The 19181-nt window shown below is 42.5% G+C and overlaps 1 protein-coding gene across 5 annotated transcripts in view; it reads right to left on the bottom strand.

Moving 5' to 3' along the window:
* Positions 1-18374, bottom strand: part of CRAMP1 (cramped chromatin regulator homolog 1) — a 48911-nt gene extending 30537 nt beyond the window's left edge. For 2 of the 5 annotated variants that reach the window (XR_009419626.1, XM_059484370.1), the window contains exons 1-5: positions 18053-18374; positions 15503-15852; positions 6311-6504; positions 4714-4867; positions 1755-1838 (exon numbers count right to left, since the gene is read on the bottom strand). Coding sequence is in view for 2 of the 5 variants with exons in the window: in XM_059484370.1 (XP_059340353.1) it covers positions 1755-1838; positions 4714-4867; positions 6311-6504; positions 15503-15851 (781 nt within the window). In the remaining 3 variants the exon portion in view is untranslated. Of the gene's footprint in view, positions 1-9; positions 341-370; positions 583-1754; positions 1839-4713; positions 4868-6310; positions 6505-15502; positions 15853-18052 lie in introns of those variants that run through there. The other 3 variants (XM_059484371.1, XM_059484372.1, XM_059484373.1) reach the window with 3 other exon arrangements.
* Between the last annotated feature and the right edge of the window lie 807 nt (positions 18375-19181).

The following is a 19181-nucleotide window of genomic DNA, read 5'->3' as shown; positions in this document are numbered from 1 at the left end:
TTTGAGTACCTTTGGTCTTGGAGACAAAAATTTTCTAAGTGATAGTGAGTAAAGTATGTAGCCAAGTCCCAAAGTTCTATAAAGACAGAGCAGAGAGGCTGCAGGTATTGCCATGGTGACCGTGTGAAATCTTACTCCCAGTCATAGCAAGAAGGGTCTGCTTGTAAAAGAAATGTGGGTACAGGAAAGAAACACTAACACTGATCTCTGCTGACAGTGCAATGTGCCTTGCTTCTGCACCTGCTTTGTCATCAAACAGCTCAAAATTGCTTCTCCAAGTTGAGCACTGCTTCTCCAATTAACACACTAGAGATCTTTAAACAAACAGAATAAAGTCAGTATGAACATTCACAACAGTCTCGTTCATTACCTGTTATGACAGCAATCCCAGGTAAGGGAATAACATAGCTAAAAACCTTTCCCAAAATCCCATAATCCTTTTAGGAATTGTACTTGTTCACGCATGAACACTTTCATGTCCATTTCACCTTACAAGTAGTACGACTTCACAAAGAAGTGAAGGCATTTTGATGGTTCTCCATGTCCCACAAATTAAACAAAGCAGGTAGAAGATGCACTATGATGTAACACTGTGCAAAAAGCCTGGGGACAAATGAAAAAATACATGGATAAAAAGGTGCATGCACACGAACTGGCACATGTTTCTCTGCCCATTCTTCAAGGCAATCATGTCACAGCTCTCTCTGGTCTGGAAGCCATGAAAACCACAGGAACCATGTCCTGGGGCTCATCCCCCCAGTATGGACAGTAGGGTAAGGTAGGGATCCTCTATTCTACTCAGGTGAAATTCCACCTGCAGCTCTGGGGGTCCCAGCATATGAAGTACTTAAAGAAAGCTTAGGAAAAAGAAACCAAGGAAAGACTTCTCAGCAGGGCCTGAAGAGACAGGACAAACGTTGATGGTCTTAACAGGAAGACTTTTTATTATGAATGTGGAGAGGCCCTGGCACAGGTTGCCCAAATAAGCTGTGGGTGTCCCATCCCTGGAAATGTTTAAGGCCAGGTTGAATAGGGGTTGGAGCAACCTGGTCTAGTAGAAAGTACCCCTGCCCATGGCAGGGGGTTGGGATAAGATGGTCTTTAAGGTCCCTTCCAATCCAAACCACTCTGTAGTTCTGAGAGCCTAAGCTCAGGTATGTTGCTAATGCAGTTAATCAACTGCCAGCAAACAGCAGAGCATTGTTATGGCACATACTCCTCCATCTTCACTCACTGACATGGACAAAACTGGACTCTGGGACTGACAAGGTCAGAACCCATCTTGCTTAGGCAGTAAAGTTATTTCCAATTCTGATTTCTGTCTTTTCGTCTTCAGGATACAGTGAGCAAACATTTAGAGAAAAACTTGGAAAAATACACCATCCCAGATTTTGACTGCATGGGCACAAATAATTCTGGGTGTAAGTAGTATCATTTACACCCTTAATTGCTTAGGTTTCAATAATAACAGAATAGATCATCTAAGCTTTGAGTATGTTTTCCTGTCACCTGTGGGCAATACATGCACAGCATTTTGCAGACAGATAAAGCTAAAGAAATCTATCAAAGTGGACTAATGCAACAGACTAAGGAAGGTCTGTAAAAATAAAAATGCATTTAATGAAGAAATAACACCACAGATTACAGCAACAGTCAAGAACTTAATAGTGGAACTGAACTAGACACTGCCAACCTCAAGGGTAGTAACTTCTGATTCTAGAATGTAAAAATAACCTGAAGTCATTCATACTCACATCCCCCGATCTTTTTCCTTAGTTCCCCATAGCAGATTAAGCCATACAGCTCCAGGGAAGATTTTTTCAGCCCTTGAGAAAACACTAGAAAGCAGAAGAGGTGTCAGTGAGATGCAGGTTGCAGATACGCACAGCTACATTGTAAATGCTCATTTCAACACTATAAAGGAGAGGATCTGTATTTTCAATTATGAGACAAATCACAAAGGCAAAATTAAGTTCTGGTTCAAGAAACACTATAATGGGACTGGTTCACCAACTTTCTTTTTATGGCATTTTTTAGATTACAGGAAAACAAACTCCATGGAATTTAAACAAATATGCAACTGCTCAATATGCAAAATAAAGCCAATTCATAATAAAGCTAGGTCCAGTATCAATTGTTTACAAATTCTAAGGGAAATGTCCAGATGCCCCCAAGCAAATGTATACAGAACAATTTCACATGAAAATTCAGGGGTAGGTTTGTATTTTCCAGATGACAGATTTTTTGGGCGCACAAACACATCCTAAGAGATTTGATGCAAATTCTAGATTCTAAATTTTTACACAAAAAATTGATGGCATTTTATTCAACTTTGCAAGGGTTTTTTTTTGTCCTTTCTCTTCAACATACAAGATGCAGACATTAATGCTAATAGACCTAAAGATCTATGATAGCAAGGACAGTCTTGTGATTTACAAACCAAGTGAAAATATTTATTCTTGTCTATTCATCAAAACTTTAGTTCTCTTTGATCCCAAAATGCAAGCACACGTATTTCTACTAATATTAAACCTAATCAAACTACTGCACTGACTGTTAAAATTCCTTCAGACAATGAGATTCTGGACCCCAAAGACACAGATACATAACTGATTTTTATTTTAAAAATTCTTCCATACTGTGTTCACTGCAACACTGGCTTTTAAACAAAATACTAATGGCTTCATCTTAAACTGCTGCCTTGTTTGGAAAAAAGAACTCCCAAATACACCTTGTGCCAGGTTGTTGAGATACTCAAGTCCTCCTTTAGGTAACCTAAGCCCAGGAACACAAAAGTTCATAAAGAACTACATATTCACAGTATAGTATGTACCATCACACATAGTATGATACTAAGTACATAAGCTTGTACACTAGCTTGCATTCCTTCAGCTTCTTTCTAGCCATATCCATTTCTCCATAATGACTTATTTTTAATAACTCATTATTTTTAATTTTTAGTGAGGTTTAGCAAGACCAAGTGCTGGGTCCTGCACTTTGGCCAAAACTCCCTGCAGCACTACGGGCTGGGGACAGAGTGGCTGGATAATGGCCAAGCAGAAAGGGACCTGAGGGTGCTGACTGAACATGAGCCAGCAGTGTGCCCAAGAAGGCCAATGGCTCCTGGCCTGGATCAGAAATGCTGTGGCCAGCAGGACAAGGGCAGTGATTCTTCCCTTGTACTCAGCACTGGTTGGGCCACACCTTGAGTGTTGTGTCCAGTTCTGGGCCCCCCCAATTTAGGAAGGATGTTGAGATGCTCAGATGTGTTCAGAGAAGGGCAGCAAAGGGTCTGGAACACAAGTCCTGTAAAGAGTGGCTGAGGGAGTTGGGTTGTTTAGCCTGGAGAAAAGGAGGCTCAGGAGAGACCTCATCATTTTCCACAACTCCCTGAAAGGAGGGTGTAGCCACGTGGGGGGTCAATCTCTTCTCTAACACACTGAGTCACAGAATGAGAGGACACAGCCTTAACCTGCATCAGAGGAGCTCTAGGACAGAAATTAAGAAGTTCTTCACAGAAAGGATGACTGAGCATTGGAATGGGCTGCCCAGGGAGGTGGTGGAGTCACTGTCTCAAGAAGTGTTTAAGAAAAGACTGGATGTGGCACTTGGTGCCATGGTCTACTTGACAAGGTGGTCATAGGTTGGACTTGATGATCTCAAAGGTCTTTTTCATCCTAGTTGATTCTGTGATAAAGAGATTATATTGCACACTAGCTTTGCATTCCTTTAACTTCTTTCCACATCCATTTCTCCCTGAAGAGTTATTTTTAACTTGAGAGGCTTTGGCCACAGACTACAGATGAATTTACTATCCAAAATTTTGCTGATATTCAGGAGTTATTCAAAGACCAAAAAATTCAACCACCACAAATTTATGCATCTTAGAATAGACCATCAGAATGACCAGAAAACTCTGGAGACTATTACTTAATTACAAGCTAATGGGAGAAATTACATTTTTGACACTCTAAAGTCAGAACAACTCAATCTTACTAAACTAAAATCTGGTCACTCTGAAATACATTTCTTTAGCCTGTTATTCAGATTAGGCCACCCACAGACTAAGCTGAATCCTCTCTGCCCATTCCTAAATAGTATGGATTTGATAAAAATCCATTTTAAATTAAAATGTTACTGTTATAAAACACCACCAGCAGTTTATCTGACTTCCTAATTTCGTTTTCATTAAACCACTTGCAGAAGGAGGGAAAAGAATGGGAAGGGGAATATGGCACTGGGAATCATAAGTTATTGAACCCATGGTACAATTTCAAACTTCTTTAAAGTGGGAGCAAATATGCCATCATTTACACTTGTATTGGACTGTGATTTGTTTCTACCTTCCCCCAAGAATTGCAAAGTGGTGCTGGGTCAGTGTGCTCGATGGAGCCATGCCTGATTAATGTCTAAGCAGTTCTTGAAGGTGTGTTCCTGACAATACAAAAACATTTCCTTGAACCTGGTTTTCCCCCAAGTATTAACAGAAGGATCTGCATTTACTATGGTGTGGTGAATTCACAGAACAGTAGTGATATAAACACCAGGCTTTGGAAAGCATTTTTCACAAAACATGAACCTTGATAGGGCCATGCTAACAAAAACAAGAAGTGAGACACTGTGAACTCCCTGTTCCTCCTCAGTTTTTATTTCCTCACCTCTAAAAGGCAGGACTGCAACCCTTGCACCAAGCCCATTTTGGTGCATACTAACCATTATCAAAGTCAATGTACTTGGAGATCTTGTGCCAGGTGCGGTAGTAGAAGTGCCGGACCTGCTCCTTGTTCTTCACCATGCTTGCTGGTTTGCCTTTCTTCTTGTATTTCAGGGCAATGTTGTTCTGGATAGCTTCAAAATCCTTCCCATGCTGAAGAAAGAATAAATCAAATAGAAATACTCAAATCCAAACTTGGATCTTGCTGTAAGTCAAGTCAAACAATGTGAGGGGCTTTGGGGTTCTTCGTGGGAAATTGGACTTCAATGGTCATAAACAAAATTTTTGGGGACCAGATCTCAACTGTGAAAGAATGACACTGGCTTCCTTTGTTTTATATAAAATGCAATATGGATACCAAATTAATTACTTTCCAATTTCTTTAGCTGTTTCAAAATAAAAACAGTAGGTTGCTACCAAATTGAAAAAATCATCCAACTTTACTGACAAATGTGTTAAGTAGCAGGACTAAAAACACTGATTTTCTCCCTGAGCATTCTTTACTTTCCTCTGCATTCCCCCCACCACTTCTGACTAGAGTAAATGAAAAACATACCATATTTACCATCTGCAGTTTTATTTACAGTACTTTTCATGTTACTGTTACTAGGAGTAAAAAGTTTGAGTTTCAAAAGACTTGATTTTATACACATTAACTCCTGCTACCACAAAATTTTTGTATTCGGAAAAGGTTGGAACTGATTTCAACACAAAGTATGAAAATCTTTTCTGAAAGGCAGTGCCACAAAATGAATGGTAGGAGGGACTGAACAAACTGAGTCTTGGATCCACCTTAAAACAATTTTTTTAAAAATTTGCTTCACTATTCAAAAAAAATCAGTGAAATGGCTTAAAAATTACTTGCTTGCCAGGAACACTACTGCAATTCAGAGGAGTTAAAAAAAAAGAAAACACTGTTTAAGTGTTCCGTTTGTCCACAAAACATGTGCATGTGATACCATACCTATGATGAAAAAAAAAAAAATTCAAAAAGATGCACATGTTCAAAGAAAACTCCCCATCACTGCTTTTTTACATTTGGCATGCAGTTTTAAAACAGATAAGCTGTTGAAATCATCACAGGAACAGGACGAGCAGGGATCCACCATATAAAACATAAGAGACAGAAGATAAGATGATATAACTTCTTGTCTCTCGGCCCAAGGACTGAACGGGCTCTAGCCTCTTCAGGGCCAAAGATTAAACACAATTCTCTTCAGAACAGAGCAACTTTTCTTGTTTGGTATTATAACAGAGCAAGTGTGTTGCTTTTGAAAGTTCAGACAGGGACATAATTTAATTATTTTTTCATTTGAAACAGAACCATAATTAAATAACAACTGAACTTACTATAAACATTTATTAATAAAACTCAGAAATCTTTCCTTCGTATTTAAAGGGAAAAAAAAAAGAAACTTGACACTTTTGACATGTAGCTCTGACAGACAGTTGTTTTACAGCCCCATGTATGGCCCTACAAATGCTCATCTGTAAGTGGCCTTCTGCTCCTGCCAATCTCACCCTAATCAACCCTCTTTAGGAATATCCAGACTCTAACCAAAGCCATCTATGTCTGTTATTTTCTTCTATATGTACCTCATACAGTCCCTCAAAGAAAGTATTCTTGTCCTCCGTGCTCCACGACTCCCACTGCCGTCGGACTTTCTTCCCTTCTTCCTTCTCTCCTGTCGAGGAACCCAGGTTCCTTGCTGCTGACTTGGAATTCCCAGCAGGATTGCTGGGAGGAATTCCTGATGTGCCACAAGGTGCAGCCCCTCCATTATCTGCTGCTGTAAAAAACCATGACCAGAGTGAATATTAAACCAACAAGAGGATTCATGGATAGAGGTAAGGGAGTAACTCAAAATTTTCTCCTTTTTCACTTGACATACAATGGGCAAATAACAAGGCTCATTTTACAGGAATAAAATCTCAAAGTACAAAAAATGAGGGGAAGATTTCAATGGCTTATTTTTTTATTTCCAGAAGTATCACAAATAAGCAGGAATGTACCACAGCAGCCTCTACCAGGTAACCCTTGCTGATGCTTATATGCTGCTGAGCTCTGCAGTCACTGCCCTGCAGGCAGGGGGACCTCCTGAGCAGTGCTGAGCAGGGAGCTGACCAATGGAGCAAAGTGATGTCCATGAGGAAAATAGGCAGAACGGTGACATCCTTGTCTTTGGTTTGATGCTGCTGCCTCCGGAATAACTGCGGAGAGGGAAGGATTGAGAGATGTGGACTTTAGTTCACCACACAAGGACAGATGAGCATTTCCACAATCTGATCCACAGTGTATGATCCTCAGGGCACCACCTCTGACATGGCCCATCTAGTAAAACTTCAGCTATCCAGAGGACAGCAAGTCTCAACCCATTCTCCTTTCCCAAATCCTGCTGTGGCTTTCAGAAAAAGGCACAGAGGTATAATCTTGATTTGTCCCTTGATTGTCCCTTCGTCAGTTATCAGCATCCAAAAAACATGGAAAAAGAGCTATGAAGAAATGAGAATAATGCTGGGTAAAACTAAGAGAATTTGCTGTTTACTCAAGTAGGGACCTGGAAAGAAAACAGGATGGAAAATCTATAAACAATACACCATGCCTAGTTTGACACTATATATCAGAGTGCTAATCCAGAAACTAAGGTAAACTCCCCAAAATGCACTCTTTATTTTTTTTGTAAGAATATAAACATTCCCAGTAACTTATATTTCCAAAATAAATTATCTTCAATTTTATTTAAAAAAATTATTTAGGATTTGACAGCCCTTATTGATGCAGACATGTACTTAATAAAGCAGAAGACTTTTAACAATAAACTTTCATTGCTTATTTATAAAGAATGCTCCTTACACTTTCCTTACACTATTCTCCAGTTATTGGCCTTTACATTTTGTGTTTTACCTCATGATATAATTGCTTGCCTTAGCTTATTTGTTTATGCACCCAGTTTGTACAGTACAGTGGTCCCAATCGGTTTCCTTAACTTTTATATATATCAACATAATTCTCTCTTTCATATTTAGGCTTAAAACGTTAGTTATCTTTTCTCAAATTCATGAAGCAGGTTTTTTTTACCTGACAAAGCCACTGTTTATATACATACATACATACATATATATCTCATTCAAGAATCCAGAGATCCCACTTTCACAATTCTAACAGTATTTTTTTTAAAGTATCAGAAGAATCAGCTGTTACAGGCCCACCATGCTTTAGAGATTTAAAGACTTGTATGTAAATCTTAACAAGTCAGTTGTAATTTGAAAGTAATTCCTTTGGGCAACAAAATAATATTTTTTCCAAATCCTAGAGAAGGTGGTTTGCACAAGTAATGGAGAATATTTTGATTTCAAACTTGGAAGAGAACAGGATGTGTGAAAGCACATTTTTTTCATGCATACAATAAATATTTACTTGAAATAAAATGTGATATTGTGACTATTTCGGAGTTAATGTTTCTTTTATTTCTAGGGATGACTATTTGCCTCTTTTGAAAAAATTACTGTCTACCACAGGGAAGCATACAAGGCAAAACATGAAAAACCATTAGACATACAGAATAAAATGAATTTATAAACAGCTTCTCAAATAAACAGCTTCTTTACTTCCTAAAGTCTTCAGCCACTAATAAAATAATTGAAATTTAAGCCATTTAATTCTGGCACTCGTGAGGTAAATCCTTTAAAAAAAGAAAACCACAAGAAAAAAACTGATCACTTTTACAGATGGCTGAGAAGAAACCCAACACAGACAGAACTGACACTTCCTCATTCTGCAAATGTGAGATTGGAATATCATAATTTGCACAGTAATGAAATACAAATCTTTGGTCAAGAAGGGGAAAAGTCAAACAAGTCAGTCCCCAAACTCAATCTCCAATCTCCTGTTGCTACCAGCTCCCAACACAGATGATGTCCTTTATCAGAAGACAGGTACAGGATTTCAGTCCAGAGTTACTATTCTTATCACAGATCCGTAACTACTGAGAAATCCTTCAGAGGAAGAACAAATGCAGGATTTGGGGATTTCATTTGTGTGCTGGGCAGTTGGTTTTTGTCTGGAGTTTCTGGGGGAGTTTTTCTTTTTTTTTAATACTTACTCAAGCAAATAAAATCCTAACTAAGTTGCTTGAAGAACAGATCTTATCAAGGATTTTCTAAAGATTGTTCAGTACACTTGGTACACAAAGTTTTCCTTATTAAAAAGCATAAGAAGCTAAAGTGTCAGTGAAGATTTTATGCTCTCATTAGAATTTAAAGTTCAGTTTATGTTCATTTATATTTTAGTGGTAGGTAAAAGACGGACTGAAGAGTTCTAACGGACATGCTGAGGACTCCATGAATTCAACTTCTACAAAGAACACATAGTTCATAATTGATCATTTGTTCTTTTATGCACACTTACTATTCCACAAGACAAACTGTAGTCCTGGGAATTTTATGAGAATCTTTTTTGTTTAAAACTCTTTTATAAATGACCATCCAGACAATTGTTCAGAGTATTGTATACGAAGATGTAAAAACCTGAATATCCTGTCACCTCTACAGAGCTCTTACGTGTCGTTCAATTGTTTCAGGAACAAAGGCATTTGTTCTATCATTCCTTGGCATAAACTTTCTTACTGCTGTGCATGCTAATATTGATCATGAGGTTATCCCAATCCACCTTAGAGTATACTGAACCTTGGTATGGCAATGGAATGTACTATATTCTAAAAAAAATAACTATAGACCAGTTCAGGATAAAAGGCAAAAACAAGACCAGTCATACATCAATAAATTACCCCCCATAAATTCATTACTTCAATCTTACTGTATGCAATTCTTGTAACATACAGAACAGCTAATGAGCTTTCTTCCCCTCACTAATGACTGACGATTCTATTATTAATTCCCAATAATGGATGATTTAAAACTTCATCAATGCATTAAAACAAGGAGATCCCCTGAGGCCAGCTATACCATCACTGCTTCAGAATGCTGGGGAGAAGGAGGGGACTCACTCTTAACAACCTGCTGAGGTGTTTGTTCAATGTGAAATCATTTATAGAAAAGACAAGACAAAGACAAGCTGGACATTCTCCCACTGCCTACTCATCCTTCATCTCCCAGCCAGTGCCCCAGACATCCACATCATTACAGCTGTAACAACTCCTTCCCTTTGCTCCAGGTTTACCAGAGCACCAGCACTTGTGTACAAGGTACAAGGCCATCATTTGGATATGACTGCCAGCATTTTCCCTCAGCCTTCAACAGTTTGCAAAGACTCCAGGTTTTTGTACTCAGTATTTGAACTGCAATGCCCAACAAAATCATGGGTCAGAACACCAGTGTTCCAGAGAAACTTATTCCTTCCTTTTGTCCAGTGCTGTCTACCCATCTATATGTCCCATTATTAGAACATCATTTATCTGTGACTGGCATACTGCCATATCAAACTACATTCCCATGGAAAAAGCTGTCTCTAGTTCAAAGCAAAACATAAACACTTGCAAAAATTTATATAAAGATGTTTAAAAACTGCAGTTTCAGAATCTGATATGAAAATGACAAACAATGGAATACATGTTTATAATAGCAAACACTGATAGTATTAGGATCTCATACTGACTACTGCCACAACTTCTTCCTTCTAGGTAGCATCTCAGAATTTGCCTTTCAGTCTTCCACTGACAGCTCTTACAGGCCAGCTGATTTGTATCTTCTGTGACAGACTGCACACACACAGAAGCTGAATCCCCAGAGTAAATTCTCACTATATACACCCTTGTATCCCAACATACAGGCTGGATTATAGGCTTAGCTCACACCATCTTAACTTCTCCAGGAGTCACCAGTCACTGTAGGTGGAACATCCATTTGGGAATATCTCTATAAACAAGATGGGGCATTCACACTCTTGCTTGCTGCAGTTCAAATACCAAATGCAAGGACTAACTCACTCCCCAAAGGGTGGGATGCAAATGTCAACCTGTAACAGACAAGTTCCCCACAAGTCAAACTTCATCTTGCTAACTTTGTAACTAGAAAGGAAGTTTCCACCCTGCCTCCACAGGACACAGCATGGACACCTGAGAAGGGCAAGTCTAGAACAGCTTATGTCTTATGGCAGGGTTGTGCCATGAAGTGTTCTTGCTGGAATTAACATCCAGAGTTTGAAACACAGACTCAGAATATTCTGAGTTGGAAGGGACCCACAAGGACTATGGAGCCCACTCTTACATGAACGGCCTATACAGGAACTGAACCTGTGACCATGGCATTCTCAATACCATGCTCTAACCAACTCAGCTAATCTCAGGCTCAACTCCTAACTGTCCTACACAGACAATGGCAACCTGTCTTCTCCTGACTGCTAATAGTTAGAAAATTAGAGATAGCTGAATGTGCTAAAAGTATACAGAGTGTCAATTGTCAACCTGAGCCTTCTAACAAACCTATACTGAAGGTTTGCTTCTCTCTCCGGACAGGATCTGTTTAGTATACAATGTATCAAAGGCAGCACAATCTGAGCTAACCCAGAAGAGCAATAAAAAAACCCCCATGGTTTATTATACATTTGGTCACTCCTCCATCTCCTGTAAATCACTATTCTCTTGCTCTTCCTGAAGAAAACACCCATAACACTCAATATACAGTTCCACTTAACACTGTGGCCATGCAGCCTTGCAGGCAGGCATCTGTCAGAGCTCAGTACTGACTGCAGAGAGAAAGAAAATCCTCCTCTCGTGGCATGGGATGAGATACTGTGGAGTCCTGGTCCTGAGCCACTGCAAAAGGGAGGGAGGGAGAACTGTGTAAATGGCATGGCAAAGAATGAATCATGTCAGGGCAGCATAGAAGGAAGAGGTACTAAGTGCAAGTGAGAGGGACAGAATTAAGGAGAATGTCAGAACAATGGACTGTGCCAGTAGGTTTTAAACTTGGTTCATGTCTCAGTGAAATAATGCTGGAGGAGTAACATCTCAAATGATGGTTACAATATATTCTGCAACACATGAACTCAGGAAGTTACAATACAACACACTGTAAGCACATACATCAGGTTTTTTAGTATCTACATCCTCTCTACAGAAGACAGTAGTTGATTTAACCCACATGCTACCAAACATAAAACTGTGGCATGCTGAAACAAACCAGACTGCTTTTTAGCAAGTTCTATACCATGCCAAAAGATGGAACACTTTAATTCAACTAAGCTTTCAGCAAATAAGTCCTTTTTCAAAAAAGAACTGATTATTACCTCAAAACTAACACAAATACTTGTTTGAGACATTCTACACATTTTAGGAATAAATCCAGAACAGCATGAAAGACATCTTCAAGCTTCAGCTCATCACCATTAGGCTAGTCCTCCTGACTTCATTCTGCATTCAGAAAATGGATAAAAACACGAAAATGGCAATACTCTACTCTAGTTCAAGCTGCATCTACAGCACATTGTGGCCATGTATTCTGATATGCCTTTTACCAACGTGGTCACAACACACACACACATATTCCATCCACCCTGGCTTCATGGACCAAAGCCTCAAAACACACCTCAACACCTGTGCTCAGCAACCATGTGGCATACTAGTGTTTGAGAAGCAAACTCAAAAATGCCTCTTTTTCAGCAACCTTAACTTGGTCTGCATCTCCTGCCTCAACAGACCTCTCTGACTGGAACTCCCCCAATAAACTGTCTCAACACCACTAGTCCTTCAAGTTTCTGCTATGGTTTCATGCAAGTTACTTGACTTCCTTTCAAACCTTCATGCTTTAAAAGTCATCCATCAGTTGAGGTGTAGACTACAACCTTGAAAATACAATTAAAAGATGATGAACAGAGTACGATAATTATAAAAAAAAAGGCAGAGATTCAGATATTTGTGCAGAAAATTTGATAAACCTTCCCACAATTCCAAATGGATTGGCTCCTGAAGTGAAATAGTTTCCAAACTGTATTTTACTGTACTACTTCCTATGTAATTTCTGCCCTAAACTCAAAAGTGCACCTCAGTACATAAAAGGCAAGAGGCAGGATTCAAAGGTGCAATTAAAGAGTACATCAGGTCAATCTGACTATTAGCAGCATGTTTACACACTCCACGAGGCAGAACTTGGGAATTATTATGAGCAAACTTCCCAGAACCACAGTAAGATAAAGTTGAAAAGTCAGCAGCTGCTGAGTGGGCACACTCTTTTCACAGTTTACAGCCAAGTTTATCAATAATTTGTCTGCTACAATTAAGGGCCCTAAAAGCATGAATGTCAAAAGTAAAAAGGAATTTACAACACATAGAAAAAAAAATACTACTTTCAAAACTTTTCTGGAGACAAACCATCCCCTGCTGAGCAACCACAATTTGAAAGAAAGTAAGTGCATTGATCACACTCCTTAAAAATTGGGAAGTGAGAGTCTTCCTTTCAGAATACAGAGGTTCTAGAAGTAGAATCACTTCAATAAAATGTTAAGGGTTACACAGCATTATTGAATGCCTATCACAAAAACAAGTTTCTGGTTTCACTGGACCAAGCATAGGCGTGGTCTGGTCACTCCAGTTGGCCACTGTCAAAGTTACTTGTGCAGCCATCACCTTGACTTTGACATAAAGAATGCAAAAGCTTTCAGGTTCAGAGCTGATGCACTCCAGCTTTTCATCATTTTTATTCTTACAGACGGAGGAGAAAGTTAGTGGGACAGCTAAATGAAAGGATTTAAGTCCAATCTTTATTAGTCATCTCCACCTTTCCATTCATTCCCTATCAGAAGCTGGCTCTGTGAGACACTTCGCTCGGAACACAGAGCACTATGAATTCTGATCACAAGGCATTCCACTAGGGAGAATTTAGACAAGCCTGGAAAACCTCTCATTAGGCATCTGTGAACATAAAGAGCTCAAATTAGAAAGGATCCCGCTCTATGGCTCTGTTCTCCAAAATCTAACAATTATAATCTCCACCATATCAGAAAATCCAATCAATTGGACACATTCACACCAAATCTGGCAAGGCAGAGCTGTGGCTGGTCTTAAAATTGAAAAAGTGAAAGCACAGTCATAATTCTAGCACAGTCACTCCTGATGAATTTAAGAAGTTCTCCCAAACCTGACAACATAGTACAGTGATTGCAAGCACTATCCATGACTACTGAATTAATATTTTCTGCTCTGTATGCAATTTTCTTATGTTTGTTTTGGAATCTGAATTGCAAAAGTGAATGAAATTTCTTTTCCTATTGTCTGGATATTCTTAGTTAAAAATCATTCTGCTGCTCTGGAATTGGAAATAAATGTTCATGTACAAACACGAATATACACTTACACAAACACACATACTTGTTCACACATGTATGGACTTCCAAATCAATGGAATAATTTCAAATGGACATATTCAACTTGTGAATCACAGACAAGACATATTTCAAAGAAACACCTCCTCACATCCAATACTATTTACAATCCTGGAATTAATTATACATAGACAAAGCTAAACACTCCTGGGTATTCCATTTGTTTGTTTATTTGGTTTCATGCAACTGGAAGAAAAATCACATAGGCCTTTCTGTTCTGTCCTCTACCACCACACAGAGCTTTCATTTAACATTGAAGAGATTAAAGAGGACTTACTAAGGTATTTAGAAATACTTTAGTCAATTATACCAAGTGTCAAGCAACTGAGTTCAAGAACCTTTTTCTGATATAACAATAACTAAACTATCCCAATTTGCACTGCTTTTTTAGTTCAACACAAAACAATCATAACCGTAATGCTTACTTAATGCCCAGCATGTGCACACTCCTGAGATGGACAAGAGGGAGGTAACCTCCAAGACAAATTTATGCAACATGGAGTTATACTTCAATTTAGCAGACAACAGTAAATTTCATTATTTTAAATGTTGATGCAATCTTTGAGTGCTGTTTTTCTCAAAAATTAACAGAAAATAACACTTGAGTTCTTTAGCACATGATATCCAAAATTAGGCTCAAGTACAGCTCAACTGCAGTGCTGAGATGTCATCAGTCACTGCTGAGCACACACAATAGCACCAAAATATTTAAATATCCCTGCTGCCTTCCAGCTATTCAAGTTAGAAACAGCACCAAACAAAAAAAGTCAAATTCTTGTCTCCAATGCTAAGTGGAAAAGCAGGTGTATGCATGTCTGTACCTACAGACCTTCAAATGTATACAAACCAATCTTAATAAAAACTCAAATCATATAGATGCTCAAACTGTTGTGAAACAGGACTCCCAATACCTTAGAAACAAATATGCCAATATGTGTATTTCATTGCTGTTTCCAAAATAATTATTTGGATAATAGAAATAACTGGGGGAAACCACCAATGTTTTGTGGGTGGGATTTTTTTCCCTATGTTAACTAGCACCCAGTGAATATTTTGTTACTATCCAAGAACAGAATTCAGAGTGCAGCCACTTGATTACACAGCTAGCTAGAGTCTGCCCTAATAAAAATAGAGGAATTTCCCAAAACTAAAGAGAGATGAAATAAAGACATTAAAGATTTGCTTCAATAATGTAGAATTTTTCCCTCCTCCACATAAATATCCAGACCCTCCATTTCTGGAAGTGCAGAGGACAGTGGGCAGCAGAGAAGCTGAAGCCTTGGGACACAAAGAAGATTTCAGCCATGAGAAACAAGCCCCGAAACACCTTCCCAAAACCAAACAAAAGATGGCATCTACAGAAAGAGAATGACATCCCACAGCCCCACAGGTGCCTCCCCTCTTTGCCATCCCCCTTCCCTGCATGTTTTTAGGGTGTCAAAACACAGTACCTTTGCCTTTCCCGGCAGTGCTGCTGCCTACCGAGGAGGATGCCTGGGAATCCTTCTTCAGTCTCTTGCTCTGAGGTCTGACACTGGACCTGAGAAAATGATGCTGGTCCTGGCTCTGGGAGGGCTGGAGAGAGGCAGGGGCCGGTGACAAGCTGGGGTTCGGTGGGGAGCTGCTGGTAGTGTTGCTGTTAATGATCTTCTCTTCTTTCTTTGTGCTGCTGCTGCCTGGAGCTGCCTCTCCTCCTCCTCCTGCCCCTTCTTCTTCCAGGGACTCCTCATCTCCTCCTGCTCTCTTGCCCAGCTTTTTCACCCCTTCCTCCCCACTGCTCTCTCCCAGTTTCACTGTCATCCTGCAGGGGAGGAGAGGGAGAAAAGAGGGGGGGAACACAGTCAGCCCAGGAAGCCCCCCGGGGAGGCAGAGAAACCCCTGGGCTGAGAGGGGAGAAGTTTAGCTGCAGAAATTCCTCTCAACATGGCCGCCGTTGTTTGTTACTAAATCCCCCTTCGTTTGCTGTCCCGACCCAACAACCTGTGCCGAGGTGGGAGGGGGAAAGCCCCGCCACAACCCCTCCCAAACCGGCCCAAACGGCAGCCAGGGGCCCCCGGTAGCCCCCCGTCTCTGTCCCGGAGGGCTCCGGGCCGCCTTTGGCCGAGAAATCGCCCGGCCAAACTCGGGCGTGTGGCAGCGCTCGCCAGCGCCGAAGGAGCGGTAGCCGCTGGGCCGGCGGAGCAGAGCAGAGCAGAGCGGGGAGTGCTGCTCCCCCATCCCATCCCACCCCATCCCATCCCACCGCACCCCTCCGCGGCTCCCGGGCCCAGGGCTCTCCTCTCTCCTCACCGCGGAGCCGCAGCCCGGCCCGCCGCGGGGGGGGGATCCATGCTCCTGGATGCGGCGGCGGCTTCTCCTCCTCTGTGTGTGTCTGGGGCTGGGACTGGCCGAGGCTCCCGAGGTTCCCGCTCCCCTCCGCCCCCACCCCGCACCTCCCCGCGCTCCTTTCCGCCGGGCAGCCCCGACCCCGCCGCCCCCGCCGACGGCAGCACCGTGGGCCGGGTCTGTTCTGTCACCGGGAACGGCCAGGGACTGGCTCCCCAGGCCAGCACTCCTGCCTGCCGCCTCTGCTGGGAGAGAATTAATACCACCCCATTTTTTCTCCTTTTTTTATTTTTTTTTTTTCCAATTTGGAGGTCAATAAACTTCAGATGCACCTACAGCGGTTGCGCACCCTTGCCTCGTTGCTCCTGACCATGCAGAGACCCTGGCCAAGCAGGGCAGCCCTGAAGCCTTGTGCCAAGGGAGCATCCCTGGGCCTTCAAAGCCATCTGTCAACTTTCAGACCTGACATTGGGACCAGTTGCTGGGATGACTACTTCTTGTGCGGACTTCACAAATCCTCTCAATTCTGAAGGCTTTTTTCAAATACTTGGAACAAAATGTCAGATATGGACACAAGCTTAAAGCATTAAATCACATTATCTGTTAAAACCCAACAACTGCTTTAGTTTTTCCTAAAGAGTGTAAAAATATTACTGACAGCGTATCTAAAAGAAGTCAACTTCCAAGAAAGAACCAGTTCAAATCAAGGAGCACTTGGGATGCAGCTACCTTGACACTATGGCAGGAGCCACCATCCAATTTCCCTCTAAAAGATAACAAACAAGAAAAGATATCCAACAAGAGGTGGAAATTCTGAATATGACAAACACTGGAATCACTACAGATTAGGCTGACACCAGGATAACAAGGTTCAAATTAACGAAAATGCATCAACATGATATGGCATACAAATTCATCAAGTTACTGCTTAAGAGTGGTATTCCTACTATTAAAATTATATTTTTCCGTCTAATTTTCAGCTAAAACACTGAATCCATCCAGAACTGTGTTGGGCAATGTTTCACTCCTTGAAAACGCCCAATAAACTGTTCTGAACTGTGGATCTAAGCTCACACTGAAATTTGGTTATTTAGTCACCCGACAGGTCCTTAGTTACAGACTGGTTCTTCACTCACCAAAACTTAGCGTTTCTAGTTATTTTGAGGACAGAAACATTTAATTCTAACAGCTTGTGCTCAAAAACTTTGCATAAGCAAGGCTTAAATAATTTCAAGCTTGGTTTTATTACTGCAAATTAAACGATGCACCCACCCACTGGCCCCCAACAATTAGGAGAGGGGAAACGAAGACACACTCCTTGGGGACAGCTCCTTACAGGACCCGAGTAGCACACCCCAGGATCTGCCCCACTTCTCAGCTGCTGGCTCCTTCCAGCATTCTGCCTAAGTCGGGCAGTTTCCCCGTTATAGCTGCTTTCTCCTTTCGTTTTCACCTTCTTCCTCCTTTTCCCTTTTCTCCTAAACTAAAAATTTCTTCAGCCTAGCTGCTTTAGTCGCCTACACCCTCGCGGCCGTCCCTCCGCTGCCTCCCGTAAGAGCCGCAGAGCCGCGTTCCCCAAGCGCGGCCGGCCCGGAGGGGCCAAGCGGGGCCGGGCCGGTCTCCCCAGGGCCGGGTGCGTCCCGCCCCGCAGGTTCCATCCCCCGCCCCTGCCTCACCTGCCGCATCAATGCCGTCACGCAGCCTCCGCGCTCCGGCTCCTCCGCCGGCGGCTGCCTCGGCTGCTCCGGCACCCACAGCTCCAGGCACCTCCGAGCTGCGCCCACACCCGCCAGCTCCGGAGGCGGCCGGCGCGGAGCCCAGCGGCCCTCCCAGGTTTGCTGGCGGCGGCAGCCCCGTTCGTGGCGGTGGGGCCGACCTCTTCCCCGGGCTACTCCGAAACCCAGCCGCGGTCCCAGCGCCGCCAGGCTCGGCCGGGCTCGGGACCGCGCTGGGCTCGGGCCGGGCCGGGGCTGCGGCGGTTCCGGTTCCTCCTCACCCTGCCCGGGCCGGGGGCGGGGCCGCGGCGCGCGGGCCCAGCTGAGAGCGCCGGCGCTCCCCGCCCCCCAAGCAACGCGCCCCATTGGCCGGGGTCGAGCGGGAGCGAGGCGGGGGCGGGGCCACGGCCCCAGCGCGAGCCAAACAAAGCGCGGCGCGGGGCGCGTGACGACAGCTCCGCGCGGAGGAAGAGGCGGTGGCGCGTGTCAGCTAGGCGTGGATCGAACCCCGAGATCTGGCCGCTGATTGGCTGAAAGAAAAGCCAATGGAGAGGCATCTAGCCGAGCCCTTTGGAGCGGGCCCGGCTCCATTGCTCACGGAGCGGGTGGTTCCTGTGCCGCGCAGTGCCTGCGGCCGCCGCGCGGGGGCGCTGCAGCTCCGCCCGGGGCTCTCCGCCGGCCCGCGGAGCCGGGGCTCGCTGCCCGCTGACACCGCACCCGCGCCCGTAACGCTTGTGAAAATGCACGTATTTTATGATTGGCTTTTCGCAAATATTAAAATGAATATGTGTTGTATTAGAAAATAATGCTGTATTAATTTTCTTAAGTACTGTGTTAAATATAGTTTTAGGTTATAAAAATTGTTAAAATAGAAACGATGCTATGTAAGATGCTTTGTTTAACAGAAAGGGCTTGCAGCGAGATAGCAGACACAGCACACCTAGATCTTTCAGAGAAAGGGAATGTATTGCCTTCTCATCAGAAGAAACGAACTTCTTCCCGGCTTGGAGGCGCTGTTAGGATTAGAAGGAAGAAGCTGACACTGACCAGACAGAATCCTGTGTTTGAATGGAATTTATGCATCATGTAT

Source organism: Ammospiza nelsoni, chromosome 17, assembly GCF_027579445.1.
Source record: "Ammospiza nelsoni isolate bAmmNel1 chromosome 17, bAmmNel1.pri, whole genome shotgun sequence".
Taxonomy (NCBI): Eukaryota; Metazoa; Chordata; class Aves; order Passeriformes; family Passerellidae; genus Ammospiza; species Ammospiza nelsoni.
Note: the sequence above shows the minus strand (reverse complement) of the source record. Positions and strands in the feature narration are given on the sequence as shown.